The 24,021-nt window shown below is 33.2% G+C and overlaps 2 protein-coding genes across 2 annotated transcripts in view; one reads left to right on the top strand and one right to left on the bottom strand.

Moving 5' to 3' along the window:
• Positions 1-24,021, bottom strand: part of LOC108732536 (nuclear migration protein nudC) — a 179,062-nt gene that overhangs the window by 14,575 nt on the left and 140,466 nt on the right. The gene's annotated exons all lie outside the window — the stretch shown is intronic.
• The window catches only part of LOC108732537, a 146,607-nt gene continuing 139,135 nt past the window's right edge, over positions 16,550-24,021 (top strand). Inside the window, exon 1 of the mRNA XM_018463410.1 lies at positions 16,550-16,616. Within this exon, the coding sequence (XP_018318912.1) occupies positions 16,581-16,616 (36 nt within the window). The 5' untranslated portion in view covers positions 16,550-16,580. The remainder of the gene's footprint in view (positions 16,617-24,021) is intronic.

The following is a 24,021-nucleotide window of genomic DNA, read 5'->3' as shown; positions in this document are numbered from 1 at the left end:
TTCAAGTTACTTATTATAAAAGTTTGAAATTTCTGGTAGCTTTTTTTCTGTTAATAAAAATAAATTTAATCTGTTCGGTTAACGAATCTCCATAAAATGACGTGTAAAATTACAATTTTTTAAAATTTCAATAACTTTTTAACGGTTTAGTGAATCGATTTGTAATTTTTACAGGACTTTTAGAATTGAATGAGGAACGTTCTTCCAAATTTTTATTTGTCTCGTAGCATTTTGACATACCTCCCAAACATTCGATTATCGGTAATGTTTACATTCTTCATCCATATAGCTGTAAAACTTTTATTGTACTGCCTAACCACGCTGCTGAATTCACCGGGCGATTGTTTATTGCACCTACTTTAAATCCTCCACAGGTCGGCTCTGTTATATCCTGTATAATTATTTACTGTGTGGTTTTCTGATCATGCGACTACCATGGAAGTTCTTTGGCATAACAGGACACGATATGTCACGATTTTAGCGCCGCCTTTCATTTAACCAGGTCGTTAAATAGAGCGCACTGTCGTGACTAGGTCAAGGTGAAGAGCGAGTGTACGATTTTAAATATAGACGAAGGTCCTTTCTTCTTCATGACGAATAATCAGATTCGCGATTACAATTAACATTAGAATACAAAAATCATCTAATTATTCAGTAAATGCTTAGAATTAAGATAGCCACTATATGATCTATATGGGTGCATAATAATTAAAAAATGTTATTTTTCAGTTTTCAATAGTTAAAAAGAAACTTTTAGATGTCACCGCGAAAATAGCTACACTTTCTCTTGAGAAAGTGTAAACATATAAATACACGTAGAATTACTATAAAAACATCTAAGTCTAACAATTTTAATATCTAAGAAATTATAAAATCAAAGGTCAAGAGGATATTTAAGGATTTCTACTAATTTTTAATCAATACATTAACATGTACACAGTACCCGATTTTTGTTGAGCCAGAAGTCCTAGAAGACGACTGTGACTATTGAACAATTTAAAGAAAAAATCACCGCCCGATTTATTCACACCAGGTGTTCCTAGATTGGCATCCACACTTGCGCATTATCATTAAAAATGATGTACTTAATTTAGAATTCTGATTTTAAAATCGAAAGTTATACCTATCGTCATAAAGACATGAATCAGCACAGCTAATAGCTGCTATAGGTAGACACATAAATATGTATGGTACGATATGTAGTAAACAAATTGTTTATCAATACGTTTTCGTCCTTGACAGGATCGATTTATTGAACTGTGAATCCAAAGTAACCTGTATATAATACAGGTGAATTTGTTTCAAGCCATTGACGTTTGTAGGGAACTCCATCTGTTGAACAATATTCATTTTTGGAACGATAATATTAGTCATTCATTTATTCCTTGCAAATTACAATTTCTCTACCAATTTAGGTGAATTCGTACGTACGTATGCAATTTCGTTTAGGAGTACTACAGAATTGTAACAGCATACTTACATATATGTATGTATATGTAGCAGATGTCAACGAGCCTATGAATTTAACATTTAGACGTTACCTAGAGATAAAGGAGAAACATCCCTCTTCTCAAGACAATTCCAAAAACTTGACAACAACATAAATTTCCTGCGTTTTTGTGCAAATATGTCAGAATATTAATTCAAACTGAGCTAAGAACAACAAAGATAATTATGAGAAGCATAAAAATTGTTAATTAAATTTAAGGTGAATAAACCCGATGTTGTATTTTTTTGGTCCACTCCAATGTCTACTGTTGTATTTCTCTGTATATAAATCAACGTACAGGTAGTACCTACTCAAGGTGTAACAGAAAAAAGCTTGCAGGACGTGATAAAGCACTGTAAAANAAAATAGATTCTGTTATTATTAATATTTCACTTTCTATGATGTTTAAATTTTATTTCATTTCTTATAACTAGTACTGCTTAATCAAGGTAGTGTTGATTTTATTTTTCTTTTTTAACACATATCTTAACAGTAACGAGTTATTGATCACCACACTGAGTTATTTGCAATTTTTATTTCAAAAAGAACCTATAATACTACTTGGAGTAGAGCGAACATTTTTTTTTGTAAAAGGCAACAAGACAAGGTAATAAGTGTACTTACACTATTATCACTTTCGCGTCTATTTCATTCCAAAAATGTAATTCTTCGTGTATTAGTGATAACAATCGAAAAAAAAAAGAAAACAGATAAAAAGTACGTTTGCGCATGAATTACCCATTAAAACTCACATTATTAAGGATGTTGCAATAAAATATTGATTTGCAATTAGATGACGTAGAAATACACCACCTGTTTATTCATAAAATTCTAAGCTGATTTTTTGACACTATTAGGTCAAGTGTAGTACTTTAGTACTCACTGAACTATACACCATAAATAATAGCTATTGGGATGACATTCACCTTAATAACTAATAAATAGTATGTAATAGTGTTATTATCTGGTATGTATACATATACACTAGAGGCGAATTTAGAATCAAACATAGAGACGCATGAGTCAAAGGGAGACATCATCTGAAAAATGCGACGTGATATAAGAAAGTTCATTCAAATACCCATAGTCGTCTTTTCATGTAAATTATAAAGTAATTTAGTCCAAGAAATGCAATAATCGTTAATAATAATAATGGTTAGTTTAGGTCAATTTTCAGAGAAGCAGGCAGTACTTTCAGATAGACTTGATTAAAAAATATATTCACTAAATTATGCATTTTTGTTCTTTCAACATGAAAGAGTGATATTTAGTTTGTAAAAAGAGCAACAGGCAGTTATAGAGGAGGGCCTGCAACATAGAGAAGAAAATATTAAAAACGGAGCCAGACAGGGAAGCACACTGTCACCGTTACTTAATTTACACATCGAAGACGCGATCAACATCATTAAAGACTGTACAACTGTAGCGATAGATATACAGGGGCAAAAGATTAAAATGCTAAGTTTTGCAGATGATACAGCAGTATTAGCATCTAGCAAGGAGGACTTAGAGATAGCTTTAAATAAAATGGAAGCGGTATTGACAAAACAGTATTGTATGAAAATAAACAAAAGTAAAACAAAAATACTGGTATGCAAGGGAAGAAAACGTAGGGAAAGAGCGAATATAAAGACAGAAGACGAAAAATTAGAAGAAGTGGCTGATTTTAGGTATCTAGGAAGTGAGATAAGTAAGGACGAAAGGAGTAGTAGGGATATAAAGCAGAAAATAGCACACGGTTGGGTCGCCTTCAATAAAAGAAGTCACTTTTATGATCGCGAACGGTTAATTCAGAGATTCGAAAAAGGTTGTTAAAGGTGTATGTTTGGAGCGCGGAGCTGTACAGGTGCAAAACATGGATGGTGGGCGCTGCGTAAAAGAAAAGGTTAGAAACGTTTGAAATGTGGTGTTACAGGCGAATGATGAAGATACCGTGGACAGAGAAGGTTAGAAATGAAGAGGTATTAAAAAGAATATGAGAACAGAGGACTCTATGGAAGTCAATAAGAAATAGACGAGATAGGTTGGTAGGACACCTTCTCAGGCATGAAGAGACATATTAGTGGTAGGAACCGGAGTTAGAAGGGATAGAGGTAGACCTAAATTAGATTACTGTTCGCAAATAGTTAGGGATGTGAGTTGTTCTAGTTTTAGGGAAATGGGAAGATTAGCTCAGTATAGAAAAGAATGGAAGTGCGTGTCCAAGCAGTCTTAGGACTGACGACCATACGATGATGATGAAGACGACGAAAAAGAAGTGCGTAATTTCTTTGTTTGGTGTGTTTTTTGCCTTACCTGTATACATACATATACAAATAGGTACAATACAAAGAAATTACTCGCAAATGAAGATACAACATACGCGAATTATCCTGCCGTTATTTATAGAACTCGGAACGCTGAAGAACCTTTCATAACATCAGTGTTTAATTAAAATTGCAACCTGCAGTGGAAGTAGCACTTATTTATACCTGCTCACATTACCTACATGTCCAGCAGAGTACACGGCCTTGTGAACATATCACGCTTTTTAAATTCCATAAATACGCATTTGAATGCATGCAAACGACGATGATTACATGCGATTGTGACACTCTTTATATCCTCGATCTTTTAATAATAACTTAATGGGGTGAAAATAATGCTTTGCCCATTAATTGACGCATAATTACCACTTGAAAGGTTAGACAGCACCATTAAACTCTCTGCCTTTTTAATGAATAATAATTGTATAGCAATCCGACATCATACTGAGCTTTTAACGACATCAGAAGAACTAAACTTATCTATACATAGTTACATACCTAAAGATGGATAGTGTATATTACCTAGAAAAAGGTATTGAATTAAATTTATTATAGAGCAGAGAAAGGAAGCGATTCAATAAAGAAAAAACTTCATACATACAATTTACACAACTTTTAGAAGTGAGTTAGTTTAATATGAAATATTATTCTGAAATGAATTTTCTAAAAGATGTCTAAATTGTATGTATGTTTTATCATAGCATAATAATAAGTATACAGGTACATTAGTTCGACGGATCGTTAACCTTGTAGGTCGGTTGGTCGTTGTTGCTGTTGTCACCTCTCGTAGTTTAGTGGTCAGAACATTGGTGCGTAAAGCCAAAGGTCCCGGGTTCGATTCCCGGCGGGGGTGTGACAACAGCAACAATTTTTCCCTTATTAATTTGAGGTAGTTTGTAGTTGGTAAAAAATTCAGAAATAAATTTTCAGAATAATATTTCATAAAAAACTTCAGGTACGAAACTAGGTTTTATTTTAATACAAGTACTAGCAATTACTGTTTGTTAAAATAAAGTTCCTATATTTCTTAATAAACTAGAAACATTTCGCTGCTAGTAATGCTAAGAGGTAGACAGCCGAAATTTTCAATAATTATCTATTGTTTTGTCATTACCGTGGGTGACTAATATCAAAAATCCTGAGGAGACTCCATATGCATGGAAACCTTAATAAAGATGACAGATTATTAACGATTATTGTTTGGTTTTTGCATATGCCAAAATAAGGACAATTATACTTAATACATTAAACACTATACAGTTAAGGACAAATGCCCAAAGGACAATTAGAGTGACATAGAATGTCTAGTGTTATCTTTTTATGACTGCCTGTATTTGTATTAAGTAATTTCACATTAACACTGGGTTCCCAACATTTCGGGAGGCAGGAGTTTCTCCTTTATAATCCCTTACCTCCCGTAATTTCCACGGATAAAAACTTACCGATTAGTATCTACTAATATGGTAAGCATTAACATTTGGGGTAGCGCAAGTTAGCGTGCGAACTAGCGATAAAGGCGATTATTGTCGATTTAAACTTTACGTAAAATGAATAAATTTTGCAAGAAAAAAAAACCAAACCGCTTTCGGAAAAGAACCTTCGCCCAATAATTGTTTATTATCTGATTGTAAGATGCATACATTTAGAAACGAATGTATAATACATTCATACGTTGCCGCACAGTGAGGCACGTATTACATTCAAAAGTTTCGAAATATGCAAAGTGTTATTTTACAAGACGTGATTAAACTTTTGTGCTTAATAGTTATCTGTCAGATATAATATTTAATTGGTATGTCACGCGAGCAATGAATCTCGGAAATTATAATTCTGAAATAATGTTAAAAAAACCAAACTTTTATCAATAGTACCTCTGTTATATCTAAGATATTTACAAGTTAGAAGCGTTTGAGGTGTGGTGTTACAGGAGCATGTTAACAATACTGTGATTACAGACGGTTAGAAATGAGAAGGTATTAGAAAGAGTACGAGAGCACGAGGTGTAACGGAAGTCAACAAGAAATAGGCGAGATAGGTTGGTAGGACACTTTCTCCGGCATAAAGGGCTTTAAGAGGCATATTAGAAGTAGAAACAGGAGCTAAGAGGAGTGGAGGTAGACCTAGAGTAGATTACTGTTCGCAAATAGTTCAGGATGTGGGATGTTCTAGTTTTAGCGAAATATGAAGATTATCTCTAGATAAGAAAGAGGGGAAGTGCGTGTTCAACTAGTCTTCAACTGACGACCTTATGATGATAACGAGGTGTTAATAAGGTCTATACAGGAAACTAACTTCTGAAGAATCTTACATGTATGTGACCTAAACGCCTAACGTTCAAGATGACAGTCTAATAATAACTCAAACACAAACACCTCACTATCAATGTAAGTGAATTTAGAAGTTTTATTCATATTAGTTTATAAATTAAGGATCTAACTCAAACCTTGATTGTTATAATTTCTATATAAGTCATAAAACTAATTAGACCATTAAGACATTATTTTTAACTTATGTTCTCCAATAAATTTCAGAAGGTGAATCAAAAACCGGAAGGCTTAGACCTTAGACTGTCTTGAAAAAAAAATTTATTTGCTTACTTTCCATTAAGAAGAGAGCTCCAAAAGAGCTGCTGTATTAACATACACAAAAAATGTACACGAAGAAACATAAAATGCTGTAGTAGTTAACGATTGTAGATAATACCCAACGGAGCCTTTAACGAAGCTAAAAAAGTTTCATTTTAAAAAGAAAACAAAATAGAAAGGTAATTGTAAAAAACTGATGGGGCTCTTGATGTCCAACCATCTTAAAACGTTTTTAATAATCCCTAAATTCAGCTTTCTATTAATTAAAATCAGTAAACAACGCAGGGGGGTAAGAAGATTTTGTTTTTATTTTTGTTTGTACATTTCGTGGCGATTGGGTTCCACACTAGGAATGGGAAGGTTTTCCTGTCATGGTGTACTTCTCTCAATTATAATTTAAACTTCCATGGGAGAAAAAATTCTTGATGACAATTAAAGGGTTTTGGTTGGAAACCCAGCCAAAGCTTTCGAGAACTTCTTGGCGATGATAGAACTAAAATTATTGGAATGAAGAATGCGATAACTAATAAAGGAAAAGAAAGGAAAGGATGTTTCAACAAAACTGTTTATTCCTCGACAATTGTTTCGATCTCTAAAAGGTCATTTTCAAGAGTACAATAATAACTAAGGCTAAGATGTTAAACATGAGCTTTTATACATAAATAGATTATAAAGTGGGGGTAAAACAGAAACAATTAGAGTTGTGTGATTATTAATGGAGTGTTGTATATATTTATTTCTTTTTGATTATTAACTAAATTTTTACAATTTAGGATGGCATTTTGTATTTCCAGATTTTCTAGCAACCTGAGTTTTTTACCTTTTGGTTGAGTATGTAGTATTTTTACGTTATTAGTATCTATGTTATTGTTGTTTGTGGTACAATGTTCTGCTAGGCCAGTTGTGTATTTTTAGTTTTTTACACTATCTAAATATTCTTTTAAGCGTGTTTTAATAGAACGACCACTCTGACCTATGTAAATAGCATCACAATGTACACAATTTATTTGGTAGACCCCACTTCTTTTTTGTTTGTCTATTTCTAGTTTGATGTTAACCAATATTGATTTAAGGCTATTTTTATTTATTTCGATGGCGTGTATATTAAAAAGTTTCAATTTATTTTTAATTTTATAACTAGTGTTTTTGATGAATTTTAAAGCACAAAAGTTCGTTGGTTTTGGTTGGTTGTGGAAAATTTCTGTACGAGTTTTTTGGCGGAGTTTTTTATGAAGTAAGTTTTCAATTAATTCTAATTTGTACCCGTTGTTTATTGCAATTTCCTTTATAATATTTAATTCTGTTTTACAGTCTTCTTCGGAAAGGGGTATGTTGATTAGTATGTGTAGTAAACTGTGAAAGGCAGCTATTTTAATTTGAAAAGATTGGTTGGAATAAGCGGGGATGATTGTATCCGTTGTTGTTGGTTTTCTGTATAAGTACTTTGAATTTAATCTTATTGTTGTTTCCTTTATTATTGAAAATGTTTCATCGAGAATACACCTTTGAAAGTTTAAATGCGATAAGTAGTTTAATTTTTGGCCATTCATCCTGTATTAACTGATATTACCCCTTGCAACTGATATACCATTTCAGCCAGCACATTTTTGCTTTACGGCGGTAAACAAAGCCATTTATTTAATTGCATTCTTCTATAAGGTTACGATAAATCTAAACGAGGATTAGGTTGTTTCGAAATTTATGTGTGTACGTCGGTCGTGTGGGTACGAGAACATGAACAAAGCGGCGTACGGGGCGAATTAGCATAAAATCTCGGTCAAGTCCGCTCAGCAATTTAACTATGATAATAACAATTGGATGGCAGCCGCGGCAAATAGAAACATTTATACATTTATCGCGATAATAGTTCACGTGTTTCGCAACTTATGATACGCACAATAAAACTGCAAAGCTCGTGTTACACTTATCATATACACACATGTAAATATGGATAATTACTTTTTAAGTAAATACACTACAGGTGCTCACAGATTCAACCGGTGAATACCGCGTTTTCGCACAAGATGATTATCATCCTTAAAACAGTAGAATTGATGATACTTTTTGGGAGGTTTCTTACCAATCGGCGAAAATGCAGGAATCAATCAAGTAAGGAGACGTTTTAGTACTCGCAGAACCTCTGTCGTATGAAGATAAATAAAAAACAATTGTAGTCGCCTACAATTTCGAGATATGTACCATGAATCTTATAATCTTAATAGTCGTATCGTACCATTCACTATCGAATTTCCACCGATTTCAGTTATAAAACAAAAACTAATCATCATCATAAGGTCATCAGTCGTAAGACACGCATCTCCACTCGTTCCTATCCTGAGTTAATCTTCGCATTTCCCTAAAACTAGAACAGCCCACATCCTTAACTATTTGCGAACAGTAATCTAATCTAGGTCTACCTCTACCCCTCCTAACTCCTGTTTCTGCCTCTAATATGTCTCTGACTAGACCTTCATGCCTGAGAAGGTGTCCTACCAACCTATCTCGCCTATTTTTTATTGACTTCCATAGAGTCCTCTGTTCTCCTATTCTTTCCAATACCTCTTCATTTCTAACCTTTTCTACCCACGATATCCTCATCATCCGCCTATAACACCACATTTCGAACGCTTCTAACCTTCTTTTCCGCCGCGCCCACTGTCCATGTTTGGCACCCCGTACAACGTCGCGCTCCAAACATACACCTTTAACAATCTTTTTCAATTTCTAAATTAACCGTTCGCGAGCAAAGAAGTGACTTCTTTTTATTTAAGGCCACTCGACTCCGCGCTATCTTCCGCTTTATATCCCTACTAATTCTTCTGTCCTGACTTATCTGACGTCCTAGATACCTAAAATCGGCGACTTCTTCTAATTTTTCGTCTCCTATTCCTATATTCGCTCTTTCCTTACTTTTTCTTCCTTTGCACACCAGTATTTTTGTTATACTAATATCTTTTATTAAATCGAATGAAATTTTATAAAACCCGAGTCTGAAACAACTTTATAGCATTTTGCAAATATCTTGCCGGTTTTTTACAATTTTTAACCGAAAATTGCAATTTTTGACCGACTGTTGACTGATGGATAAATTGACAAAATTTAAGGCTAACCAAACGTTTTTTTTCAATAGTAAACTTCACTTATTGATTATCTGTCTCAATAATTTAAATAACAGTTGGATTATTACATGTTTACATGAATAATGATAATAAGTTCTTTATTATTTAACTGTTCCTATGTTAAACAATAACTGGACGATTATTTATATATAACATTTGAGTGACATAAAATCATAAAATACTTCATTGTTTCCATTCTGAAAATTAAAAGTGGCATTATTAGCAAATATGTCGCGCCTCTGATGACGTTGTTTAATGTCGTAATTTCAAAAATAAACACTAAAATAGGAAGAGCCCATGGATGATAATAATGTATGTACTTACACGCCTCGTCCTTACACGTCTCTCTCGCTACTTTGCAGTAAAAAAATGAGGCAATCGTTATTTAATTTGAAGAAAGTTTTCCGTGAAGCGCGGATTTTAAACAAATATGTAATTGCAAGCTCTTCCGAAACATTTCAAAATCGTACGTGCCATTCGTCAAACTCATAACTTTCCCTGCAAAATTATCTACACGCGGTTTACCTTCCTCGCACGTATCTTCAAATTAAACAGGTAATCCCTTTTAAGTCTCTTCAGTACTGTCAAATAATTAAATTTTAATATACAATCCAATTTCTGTAATACGAATATCTTTTGTTTGTGAAAGGACATTTAAAGATCTAGAGATTTCGAGTTAAAATTTCAACAAATAATGATGAAAATCGTCAATTTTTCTATTACGATTAGTAAATTGATGGTAAGCCATTCTATAGGTACATAAAATAATACGTATTGTATTCTTCATTGTTATCCAGATATAATTTTTAATAGTTATCTACGAAGGCCCCTAAACATCTGACGGACAGAAATATTAATTTTAAGTTTAATGGAGTGTAAATCTGTTTTAGTGATAAATGTTTGAAACATTGCTTAAAATGTAATATTGATCTTTTAAATTGTTTCAAAACTTTTGATTATTATAGGTTATGAAATAACATTTTAAACGGAAATATTATCTCAATCACAAGTTCATTTGAGTTATTCGTACTCAAATTTCATATAAGTAACAAGAAATCATTGGACTTTAAACGTGTTGCGACATGATCCGATGCAACTGCGAACGCTGAACAATTTCTTCTATGACAGACATCAATGAAAATTTGTAAATGCAATGCATTTCCTTACATTTCACGGTTCAATGTTGTCTTATATTGGTCCAATGAAAGCAATGGGAGATCACGAACTAACTTGCACCATATTTTTTAAACTTTAACGTGTTGCAACGTTATGAATACACAGCACCGGTTATTAAACGTAATAAATAAGTAAAGACCATAGCAAGTGGCAAGCGGAAAGAGACATTTCGCAATAATATACAGGGTGTCACTTCATCGCAAAATTTGTTTTCGGGATCAGAGAATCCCTACAATCTCTTCGAAAAGTTGGTTTCAATATTACAAGGACTTTCGGCGCTCCGTGACTTTGTAGCTTCGGACGGGCTATTCCTAAGCACGGTCCTGTATGTCATAAGGCGAAATAGACGTATCGAGTAAATTTAAAAAATCTACTGACTGGCTTTTTCCTAATTCAACCGTTACTAATTTTGGAAATTGAAAGAAGAATAAGTATGCTCTTTACATATATTTAGTGATGAAAAAAAGACTGTAAGACTATACGAATACGACCAAGACTAAAATCAAGACCGAACAAGACCAAGACTAAAACTAAGACCAAACGAACAAGACCAAGACTAAAACCAAGCCCAAATATGTGAGACCAAGATCAAATAAACAAAACTAATCAAAAAATTATTGCTTTCGGTGGATTTATGAGTTAAACTATTTGAAGAAACTTTAATATATTATTTTATTGAAAAAAAAAAACATTTTTAATATAGGAAATTTTCAGTTTCCTTTATTAACACTGAATATAAAAAAAGAAACTTTACCACTGTTTGGGAAACGAGAACTACTAGAATGTCCTCGGAGTGAGTGTTCTTTGTTTCTGTGTCTTAATAACTAATACATGGTGGAAAAACAAACTAATTTTTTTTTCGATATTTTTTACTTCTTGTACCATTTTATGCGCTAGAGGAAGGATCAATTTATGAATTGGAGGAAGGAAAAGTTCTCCAGTTTTCATAACTCTCACAACTATCGACACTACTCTTAAAAGTCATGATAAGCTCGTATGTATGATTGAAAAAAAAAAGACAACTCGGTAAATAAAAAACGTTGAGCTTAGAAATATTAAAAAAAAAAAGTAAGTATTAGTATAATAACTGTGACACTCTTGGTGTTGGTCGTAGTTCATCATTACATACATCTAAACATTGAAAGCATAACATACTAGGAACATCCTTAACAACACGGTGAAAATTAAATTTTTATGGCAAAGTAAAAACTGCAATTTTCGATTGTAAATGACTGAATTTGCCGTAGAAAATAGGTAACTCGTAATGATCTCAATTTTGACATGCTTTTTTAAATATTATTTCAAGTTTCTTAATTATTACAATTGAATTTGTAATATCAACTTAAATACCTAGTAAATTTAATTCTGCTGGGATTTTATTTTTACAAATTCGCGTCCGAACTGTGATTATTATTATTTGCCGTAGAAAATAGGTAACTCGTAATGATCTCAATTTTGACATGCTTTTTTAAATATTATTTCAAGTTTCTTAATTATTACAATTGAATTTGTAATATCAACTAAAATACCTAGTAAATTTAATTCTGCTGNTAGAACCCCGAGATTAGGACATACACCTACGGCCTACGGAAACACTGTTTCCGAATTGCTATTTGGTATAATACGGTTACATATTTAGATGGGCAATTTTAGAAAGGTTCCGTTATTTCCTTTTGGAGTACGGAACGCTAGATACTGCTATGAAACGTACGAAATTAATTAAAATGAATTACTTTATAATTTTCACCGTCTACTTTTAAAATTCCTTACGGGACGTAAAAAGAAATCTTTAATCAACTTGCACCATTATTTCTGGACTTTAACCATGGTGCAACATTGTGAAACGCGGATTTTATGGTCGGGCCGCTGTCGTGTTATAAAAAACGTATTCGTATAGTCATTGCCGATTTGTTCCTAAAACGGTTTCATACCTTTTTCTTTCTATACTCGTCGCTGTTGTTTGTTATTTGTTGTTGGTCTCGAACGATTTCAGTGTCAAGTTTATGCGGCCAATGCTGTTCGTTATGAAATCGAAGACATCCATACTTACGTACACTGTACGATTATACGAGGGTGGATTGATAAGTTTCCGGCCTGACCAAGAAAAACAAGGTTTTTAAAATTTTTTTTTTTTTATTTCTCAACATAATCTCCTCCAAGGCTGATACATTTCTCATAGCGGTGTTCCAGTCTATTAATGCCATCTCTATAGACTGATTCGTCAAGCTCCTCAAAATAACCATTTACAGCTTCGATTACTTCTTCATTGTCCGCAAATCTCTTACCGCCAAGCCATTTTTTGAGATTAGGGAACAGAAAATAGTCACTCGGGGCTAGGTCTGGAGAGTAAGGAGGGTGCGGCATCAATTCAAACTTTAGATCGTTGATTTTAGCCGTCGCAACGATTGACGTGTGCGCTGGTGCGTTATCGTGATGAAACAAGATTTTTTTCTTCGCCAGATGAGGTCGTTTAATTTTCACCTCGTGGCTCAAACGTTGCAATAAGTCTGCGTAGTATTGACCAGTGATAGTATTACCCTTTGCAAGGTAATCAATGTATATAATACCTCTTGCATCCCAAAAAACAGTAGCCATAACCTTGTTCGCCGAAAAAATTGTTTTTGCCTTCTTTGGAGTTGGTTCCCCTGGTCCAATCCACTGTTTAGACTGTTCTTTGGTTTCAGGAGTGTAGTGGTGGACCCACGTTTCGTCAACGGTTACGAATCGACGCAAAAATTCGCTTGGATTACGCTTATACAATGACAAATTTGCGGTAGAAATGTTTTTTCGAATCAATTTTTGGTCGACTGTTAGCAAACGCGGCACCCATCTTGCACAGAGCTTTTCCATATGCAAATGTTGGTGCAAAATATGTTGCACACGTTCATATGACATCTTACAGGTCTCAGCTATCTCACGCACTTTCAATCTGCGGTCTCCCAGCACTATTTGATGAATTTTTTCGATCATATCTGGAGTTGTGACCTCAACGGGGCGTCCTGAGCGAGGCCCATCAGAGGTGCTCACACGACCCTTTTTAAACTCGGAAACCCACTGCTTAACGGTTGAATATGACGGGGAGGATGTCCCCAGTGTTGAGTCCATCTCTTTTTTAATTTCCTTCGGCGTTAACCCCTTCAAATAAAAGTATTTGATGACAGCACGATTTTCCTGCTTTTCCATTTTTACGAAAACCACAGAGGCGTCTTGTTCAGCGTGCTGTCAAACCTACACTAGCAAGGAGATCGGGCTGAAACTATAGCTACAAGCTATCCAAGGATGGTACTATAGAATGTCACCTCAAGGTAGGCCTAGTGGCGTCATCTCTTGGTTAGGCCGGAAACTTATCAATCCACCCTCGTAAATCGAACACAAGAAAAAAAGACTGGAAAGCTTCCAGCAAGTATTTAATGCAGGGCCGTACTGGTGTCTAAAGTTATATTACTTTTCCGACAACCAATAAACATTAATTGATAATAAAACGAAAAAATACGACAAATATGCGACTATATTTTCTTAATTTGCTAATCAGTTAAGTAATGAAAGCATAGCAAACAAACAAACTCATATATCGTTTAATCCAGCCGGTAGAGAATTTTCCCGACATAAATTTGTTACCGGACGGGAGGTGTTCCTTGTCCTAAAAATGTGCGTTAACAAATGGGGAAGGTCCAAAGTTGGCAAAAACCAGGTTTTTAGTTCTAGAAGGCAAGGTATGCTTTTAGAAAGATAAGTTTCAAATAAAAATTGTAGAGAAATTAGAAACCTTTAATTAAGAGCCGCGGACCGATTAATTTTGTCAGTTAGTTCTTGCAGAAATCTCAAGAAAACGTAACNTCAATCCACCCTCGTAAATCGAACACAAGAAAAAAAGACTGGAAAGCTTCCAGCAAGTATTTAATGCAGGGCCGTACTGGTGTCTAAAGTTATATTACTTTTCCGACAACCAATAAACATTAATTGATAATAAAACGAAAAAATACGACAAATATGCGACTATATTTTCTTAATTTGCTAATCAGTTAAGTAATGAAAGCATAGCAAACAAACAAACTCATATATCGTTTAATCCAGCCGGTAGAGAATTTTCCCGACATAAATTTGTTACCGGACCTTCTAGCCGGGGAAAAGTTAAGCATTGCTGTATACTTTTAAACTTCTAAAAAGTGTGCGTTAACAAATGGGGAAGGTCCAAAGTTGGCAAAAACCAGGTTTTTAGTTCTAGAAGCTCTTTAGAAAGATACGATTCAAATAAAAATTGTAGAGAAATTAGAAACCTTTAATTAAGAGCCGCGGACCGATTAATTTTGTCAGTTAGTTCTTGCAGAAATCTCAAGAAAACGTAACAAATTGCCATTTCTTGTAAATTGATTGTTTATTGCAAAAATGACTTTTTCATTGATTTTATCACATTGAAATGATGGTTTTTGAATTTGGAATCGAACTACTTCTTGTGGACGTAAATTGGTAAATTTGTTAGTGAGATATTGTTAATTGTTTATCCCAACAAACATGAATAATTATTGTCATAGCTTTTTTTGGGAAAACATTTTCAGTTGCACATAGATTCAATGTCTTCGTAAATGTTGAGATCTTCATATACCGTTAGGGACAAATGAAAAATTCATTTTTAACCCCTTATTTATTACTGTAAAGAAAGGGGTCATTTTCCTTTATAAACAATCAGAGCTGGAGCGACCCCTACTGAACGTACAAACGTACGAATACTACAAAATATAATGATTTTACCATCGAATGCCCCCAAATTTCTTAACAGTTACAAACAATAGGTCGTAGGAGATTCATTTTGCTCTTTTAATGTTTGTTTCAAAGCTACCTTTTCGTATGCTTCGGTTAAAAATTCGTACGTTACGTGGGGGTCGCTCCAGCTCTAATTATTTATGAAGAACAATGACCCCTTTCTTTACAGTAATAATTTTTTTTCATTTGCCCCTAACGGGATATGAAGATCTCAACCTTTACGAAGAGATTGAAGCTGTGACCAATTTACATCCACTAAAACTAGTTTGATTCCAAATTCAAAAACCATCATTTCAATGTGATAGAATCATTAAAAAAGTGATTTTTGCAATAAACAATCAAATTGCAATAAATGGCAATTTTTCACGATTTTTTGGGATTTCTGCAATAAGTAATTGTGAACATTAATCTAACTGCGGCTCAAATTAAAAGGTTTTTAATTTCTCTACAATTTTTATTTGAAACTTATCTTTCTAAAAGCATACCTTGCCTTCTAGATTTAAAAACCTGGTTTTTACCAACTTTGGATCTCCTCCATTTGTTGACGCACACTTTTTCGGAGTTTAAAAATATACAGGAACTTTTCCCCGGCTACAACAAGGAACAACCCCCGTCCTATAACAAATTTATGTCGAGAAAATTCTCTACCGACTGGACTAATTAGTTAGGATTAATGATATGGAATCAGAACTACCTTTTTCAAATTAGAAATACTCTGATAAAGCCTCGTCAAAGGAGGCGAGATGTTAATAGAATTTTATAAACAATAAACCTTTACAACCTTAACCGCCGCTCTGATGAAAGATGGTTAACTTAATGAGGGGTTGAATTAATAGCATGCTAACTACAAATTAATAACTAATTAATTATAATAAACAAAATAGTTTACGCCCCACTTTACGTTAATCGCTATGTCACACTTCAGGTGTTAGGACAATGTCACTGGACATCCAAATCGGAATAATTTTTATTTCAAACCTTGAATCGAAGAACTCCTACCAATTACTACAGCATAAGGATGCATATTATTGAACACTAGTTTCAAAATAGCCCTCAGATATTCAAAACAACCGTGCTTCGCATTTCGGTTGACAGTGATTTGTTTTATTTAAGTGTTCGGTTCTTATTTCTTATATTCCGGATAATGGACCACTCAAAAGACCTTCATTCATTCGAAAGGGTAAGTTAATTAAATAAGTAGAAAAATTAACAAGAGTACACACTGTTATTCTAATTATAATCACAAATCATTTTTTAAGTGAATAATTATATTCTAAAGGAATAAATAAAAAACGCCATTATTCTTATTAAAATTTTGTGTGATTTACAAAACAAGATTAATTAATTTATTATTTCATAAAAGCGTCTAATAACTAACGTTAAAAAGTACTTCCACAAAGATCCACATTAAAATTTATGATCGAAAAAAAATATAATAACTTCATAACAATGTATAAGTACAGCCTCGCGGAGAAAACTAAACTTTTATGACAACGCAAAATTACAATTTCTATTTTAATTACTGAATTTGTCGTAAAAATAATAGAATTTATTAGGTAACTTGTAATAATCTCAATTTTGACATGTGTTTTTAAAAATTATTTNTCGTTTATGAAGCAATGGACAAGTGGGATAAATTGTAAATATCGCTTTAATATTTAAATAAATTTTCGTTTTTCATTTTCTTAGTGCTGCACAGACCACTTCACGAGGTTTCCAAAAATAATTTAATATATATTACATATGTATAGTTAACATTTCTTGTTATATTCGAGTTAGAAAAAATTCGAGATAAAGAAAATTTCTGCTTTTACAGTCACCCTTTCCAATTATTATATGCTGTTGTTGTTAAGGGCATCGTTAATTTCTCAGATCATGATATTAGATAATGTTTCCTACCGTGTTTATGGTGGAAAAATTTAAGCTATTGATTACGGGCTGTGACTGTTTTTCGGAAAAAAATTAATAAAATCCGATTAAAGTCGAATTAGAAGTCTGGAAATAGACTACAGCAATATGTATGTCAAGGGAACAAACAATATTCCAGTTTAAAAAATACGAAAGTGCAACTGTATGTGACTTCATATGTACCTACAAAGAAACTACGTTTTTAAAATGGGGACTGATAGGAATTTTGTAAAAAAAAATTCAGTTGAATTTTTCCATTTGTTTTGTATCCACTTTTCCATGCACGTCGCATTTACCAAATGACATACTTATGTTTCTGCATAGCCAATGACGACCTTTGTCTACTTTGAGTGGATGAGTATTTATTGCAATTTTGTTGCCAAATAGGGAATCTTGCTCGATAATGCATTCTTTATCGAGATTGTCACTGTCCTCTTGAAAATACCATTCAAAGTTTAATTGCTTTCGTGCGTGCGTGTTCGGATTTTTCGATCAGTCTCATTATCATTACTTGCGATCAATACTGCGAATTTTCCCAATGATTATAATATTTACGTACAATAATCATGTACGAACAAATGTAATTAAATAAACGTCGTCGCCAAAAATACGACGTCGCGTGGGTAGAAAGTAGAAACGAATCGCACGTGTAGCTTCCACGAGATTATACATTTCACGCATTCCTGAAATTTTTAATTTTATAGTTTATTTTAATGTAAAATGATTTATGATTAATCAAAATTAACTAAATTGCCAGTTGCTTAATAAAAATTAATATTCTTATTTAATTAGTTGGATACTTTCGTCTATTGATGCCAAAATATACCGCCAGATACATGCATGATAACATGATATTGATCAACCCCGGTTTGGTTGCTGATTTATCCAAACTGTTCAAGGAAAAGTTCAATATTTGCTGGCCAAAAATTTAGTTATCTCCTTTAAATTAATAACTACTTAATCAAAACTCAAAAAACTAGAAGAATTATATGAATGTATCACATCATCATCATAGTGTCGTCAGTCCTAAGATTGGACCTCCGCATATTCTGAGCTAATCTTCCCATTTCCCTAAAACTATTCGCAAACAGTTATCTAATCTAGGCCTACCTCTATTCCTCTTAACTTCTATTTATGTTTCCTGCTTTTTCTAAAATAATCCTTACAAAACTCCAACAACCCCTACATATGTAGCTGTATTAAACAGGTTATTATTGTGTCAGTAAGGTCAAGCAACCGTCAATATTATCATCCAAAAAAAAATTAAAACTAGCAATCTAAATTGTAACATATTATTTCAGACAGATGTTTAAAAGTGAGTTGACTTAAGTTGTGTATTATAACTAGGTAGAAGCTTACATTCTGCTTGATTGCTCAATGTCTCCTTGAATTCCTCTTCAGTTGTTCTTAATTTATTTGCAAACAAATTGTTTTTACAAAAAATCACGTCTCATCAGCCTTGCTGATAATGATGTTCAAATACAGCTTATAACCATATCAAAATCCATCTAGACGTTTGCAAATTATAATCGTAATTAAACCGCCCAAATGGACAAGTCGACTTTCGTTTATAGATGCAGAGTAGATATGCATTCTGAATTCTTTTGCGCTTATAATTATCTCTAATTTTGTATTATTATAGCAGTATAATGCGTTTTCTTTAAAAGGACAAAATGTGAATAAAAACAAACGGTATCCGATTCGCATACCCAAAAGGTACTTGCATAATGGGTACAATCATTTAAATGCAACTAAAGTGCACAATGAGTGTTAATTAAACTAGCAATTAATACAGTCGTGTCAGGGGCATTGAAATGTTTGTCTTACATATCTAGCTGTGACCCTCAGCGGGTAATAAAATGCGCCTTTTCGACCCCGGAAAAAAATTAAATTACTTCCTCAGAGCGGCTGCAATTGGCGCTGTCCTTACATCCGGAAAATGCAAAAACTGAATGTTATAGAAAAACAGTAAGTACAGTAAAAACTCTTTATTCGCGGGGTATACGTTCGATAAATATGCCGCGAATACAGAAACCGTGGATATGGAATGGTAATTAGTATGAAATCATAGGGAATACGTTCTAAGGTTCCAAAATAAAACCAATATGTATATGTATCAAAATAAAATCAATGTATTTATAAATTCGCAATTAAAATAAATCATTATAATCAGCTTTAGGCAAGAGTTTAAAAAATTTAGTGATTTTTTCTTGTTTTGAATTTTGAAATTAGTCCACTCGGTTACATCTTTTATAAAAGTTGCCTCAGCACGAGTCAATAGTACTCAAGATGCTGATACGTTGAAAAATAACACCGAATCCTTGTTTACTCAAAAGATGCTGATACATTAAGTAGATTCAATGGTACACGCGCCATAGAGTAAAAACATGCTTATCGGTTCTAGATATCATGAGTTTCATATTTTGAACAAAGGTTTGAAATTTTGTAGTAAGATAGATAAAGCTTTGTTCTAAAGCTTGTCGAAGGGCATTTTTTAATCTTTTAATTTCACATTAATTAGTTTGAAAGTAGAATTTCAGATTCGAGAACGCGTAATATAGATAACATCCCAGGTAAGAAATCGAAGATGCATCGGATAGTGATTTTGTCAGGTACCGGATAACCGGGTGCGAGGCATTAGCTTTGCCGAGTACCCGCCAATACGGTTAACGATTCACGTCTTCCTTCTGCTGGGTTTTCCATTAAATACCACCTTCGTCAACGTTCCAAACCACATTAAGTGCAGTTCAAGTAGTCCTTTAAACATTAAACCAATCAAATTTTAATTCCTGGCTTGCGGATTTTCAAACGAGAAGGTTCAGTTGAGCCCGTTGAAACGAACCTAAGTTTTTAAACTCTAAAGTCACTTTCACATAGTACGACAACGATACGATTTACTGCACGCGATTTGTCGTATCGTATCGGAACGACGTTGTTTCGACAACGTTCCAAGTTGAAACGCGAGACTAACTATCCTGGCAGTGTTGTCTGGTTTAGTTGTATGTATCTAATGGAACGAAAAACAGTAATTCTTTTAAATCGATTATTTCGTAATTGAATGTTTTTTTCTTTGAGAAAGACACACAAGAATAAGTTTACTGCAACGATATTAATATCAGATCAGTGTGAAAGCGTTCGCTTTAAATACACTTATTTTGGATATACTTTGTGTCTTTGCGATTTACTCGTGTCGTTATCGCACTGTGTGAAAGTGATCTAAAAGTCTGCAAGGTGATAAAATCATACTAATAAGTTATCGTTAATCAAAACCCTATATATCAGCAAGCGACAGAAATTGCAACCGTTAGGCCATACTGATGTATTATGAGAAAAAATAAACACAAAAATTATATCCAAATAGCAAATAACATAGTGTAATAATCAATAAAAAAATACAAATGATCTATATCAATACAATCTTAATAACCAATTTTTATTAGGTACGTTTTTGCTTTTTGTTATATTACTTAATAAATTATTATTGGTGGTGTTGGTTTTTTTCTTTTTTTCTGGTACCCAGCGTCCGGTATCTGGCCGGATCCTAAAAACAGTGCAAAATCCGCTGCGTACCGGATCCAAATCGGGTACTTGATCATTCTGTAGTACTTACTGTTTATTGGGAATGTATTTTAACATCCGCTCTGTGGAAAGTGTTAGGTACCTATAGTCGAATGGGAAGGTGGTATTTAACTACGCGGACTAATACAGAGTAGGTAAATGGGATTTGTTACTCGCGAGGGAATGTTATGCTTTTGTCTTTGAAATCAGGAGAAAATATCGTACATTCAATTGGAATAGTGATAAAATAGGTGAAAAATTATAAGACAGTACTTTTTATGACAAATACGTATGCATTTGTTATAAGTACCTACTGTAGCATTTCTTTCATAAATATCTATAATGACTGTTATTAGTGTAAATTTATCGGTAGCAAAGCAAAATGCAAAAGTAACTATTGTTTAGTTATTTTCTAATATAACACAATCCTTGATTTCACTGAATGCCAAATTACAATACAATAGAGTAGATATTCATTATCGATTGATATAAGAAAGGACATATTATCATATCATAAATACCATAAATAAAGTCCGAGCATCTTCCACACTTCCCTTTCGACATAAATTGTAAAAAGATGTTGTGTTGCAGTAATTTTCTTGGAATACAAAAAGGAAGTAGAGATACAAAGAAGAATTTTTCCGTATCGTAAGGTCCAGTGACGTAAAACGTTGCATTATTATAACACGAAATGTCGATTGTACAGATTTATTTATTTCAAAGGAAACTGTGACAATCCTGTGATTTATGGTAATTAAGTTTCAACGTGACTGTCTGTAAATATACGTTATATGCAAAGGGATACTACTTCTGCTTGAATGTCGCTCGATTTAAAAGACTTCGTCGACGTGGACTTAATAAAACACCAATTTCAATAGCATGCAAACGCAAATGCGAAATTGCTCGACAACAAAAAAGGTCACATGAACAGCTTTCCTCTCTAAATAATGGAAGGATGCCCTTAAACAATAACAATCAATTTTACGTTTACATCTTGTATACGGTGATGCCGAATTCCCTCCCGCAGGTGGTTTTGGTTAAAATATAGATAGTCGAATTCCCTCCTGGCTACTAGCCGAGTTCCCTCCCGTTCATATTAGCTCCGATAATTAAATTAAGGACTACTTACCGATTTTATTTATCGAAAATAAATATATATTTATAGTGCACTTCAGTACTTCAGTAAATTAAAGATAAAATAATTTCAGAAAGAAAACACATATCAGTTATGAATATAATTTTAAAATGGTTTCCCACTACCTTAACAAATTCAATGTTTGAAAATTCGTGTGCGTCTAGCTTTTTGATGCAATCATCTAGAAAAACTTTATTAGTTTTAGTTTGTCTTGTATTTGACCAATAGAAGGGTAGTCCGATAAAATTATTATTGTTATTGTGGTGTCTATAATATATGAATAATATTAAGATTAATATGTGATGTGAGGCTGTATTATTTAAACAACTCTTTATGACTTTATAGTGGCAATTAGCACTCAAGGTCATCCGCCGCCGTTGGGAGGCAATCGATGAATAATTAGGAGGGGATTCGACATACTGAAAATTTTAACCCTAATTAAAAACAGATATATGGGAGGGAACTAGGCATTATCCCTTGTATAGTAATGACAAAGCAAAACCAAGACCAAGGATGTCTCAGTTCTGGTATTGGTGTTAGTCTTGTTTATTTTTGATCTTGGTCTTTCTCAAGTACTTTTAATCTTGGTCTTACTGATATACTCTCTTGGTCTTGTATTTCTTAAACCTATCATAAATTGTTAATGAATACCAATTTGTAACAGGTAGAATATTTTCAATTTTTAAAACGTGTCAAGTTCAAACAGAGTAAATACTTGCACGGCATATTTTTGCGACAACGTTTCGTGAATTCAGCTTTATAGTTAAATGCGTGAAATAGAATGGAATGCAACAACCGAAATATACTATATTAAAAATAATAAACTAGTCAAAGTTTGTTCGTATGTATACAATGATTAACGCGCCTTTAATTTTCATGATTTCTCATGTGTTTGTCCAAATTAATTGTACATGTCAACAAGGAAGTTGCAAATGTTCCTAAATTCCTATGTCATAATGCGTAAGTAGATATTGTGTACTATCTACACCGATGAATTGCTTAATACCTCAACGCGCATTTTGTTGTTCAGTCATTGTGGTTTTCTCCCAAAAATATGTATACAAAACCTTCGAATTTCTGCATAATTTATTGGCAACAATCTATTATCAAACCGGATTCAATTAGGATGCATATTTATAATAATTAACAAAATTACCTGCTGCTCAAAGTCGTATAACTTAATGAAGCCGATGAACAAACAAAATCCACTTAAAATGAAATGAATTATTGACAATAGACGCCGGTAACAAAAAATAAACAAAGAAAAAATAAAATCTGTAATTACTAATTGTCTGTAATTAATTATATTTATTAAACCGGACGTCTTAAAGATTATTTATTTTTATTGCTAATTAATAAAACAATTCCGTTGAAGTAAAACCTTCAATTTTGTAGACATTTTCTTCTAACAGTATTTACAGCTCGAATAATTATTCCAATAATATCATCAATAGGCGTTATACCTAAAACATTACATACCGGCCTAGCCGAGTTGAAACTATATAAACTTACGTAATACATCAATCTACAAAAATCAGTAAGTAATCTTTGATACATAATCATATCCCCCTTTCTAGATAACACAATAGGTTAAATTAGAAGTGGAGTTATCAATAATCCCCTATTATATTTCAGAAAAAGAAGTTCTGGTAAATGTCTAGAAGTCTAGGTGGGTGGGATCGAAAGAGGAGGTCTCCCCCACCACTGTACCATAAAAAGTTCGTGGCGGTCTCACCCCCATAAAAAGTTATGGGGGTTAGATGGGGGTGGGGGTAAAAAAAAAATATTTTCAAGCGGGTGGAGGTGGGGAATCGAAAGAGGGTGGTCACTTGAGCAAAACCCGATAACCTAACCTAACCTAACCTAACCTACCCTATTGATAAAGATATTTAAATAATGTTTTATATAACTTTCTCAATATTTTTATGTATTTTTCATTAGTTTTACCTTTGAATATTGTTTAAGAATGACTATATAAATATTT

The sequence above is a fragment of the Agrilus planipennis genome, unplaced genomic scaffold (genome assembly GCF_000699045.2).
Source record: "Agrilus planipennis isolate EAB-ADULT unplaced genomic scaffold, Apla_2.0 scaffold48, whole genome shotgun sequence".
Lineage (NCBI taxonomy): Eukaryota > Metazoa > Arthropoda > Insecta > Coleoptera > Buprestidae > Agrilus > Agrilus planipennis.
The sequence above is the reverse complement of the archived record's forward strand: the minus strand, read 5'-3'. Positions and strand labels throughout refer to the sequence as shown.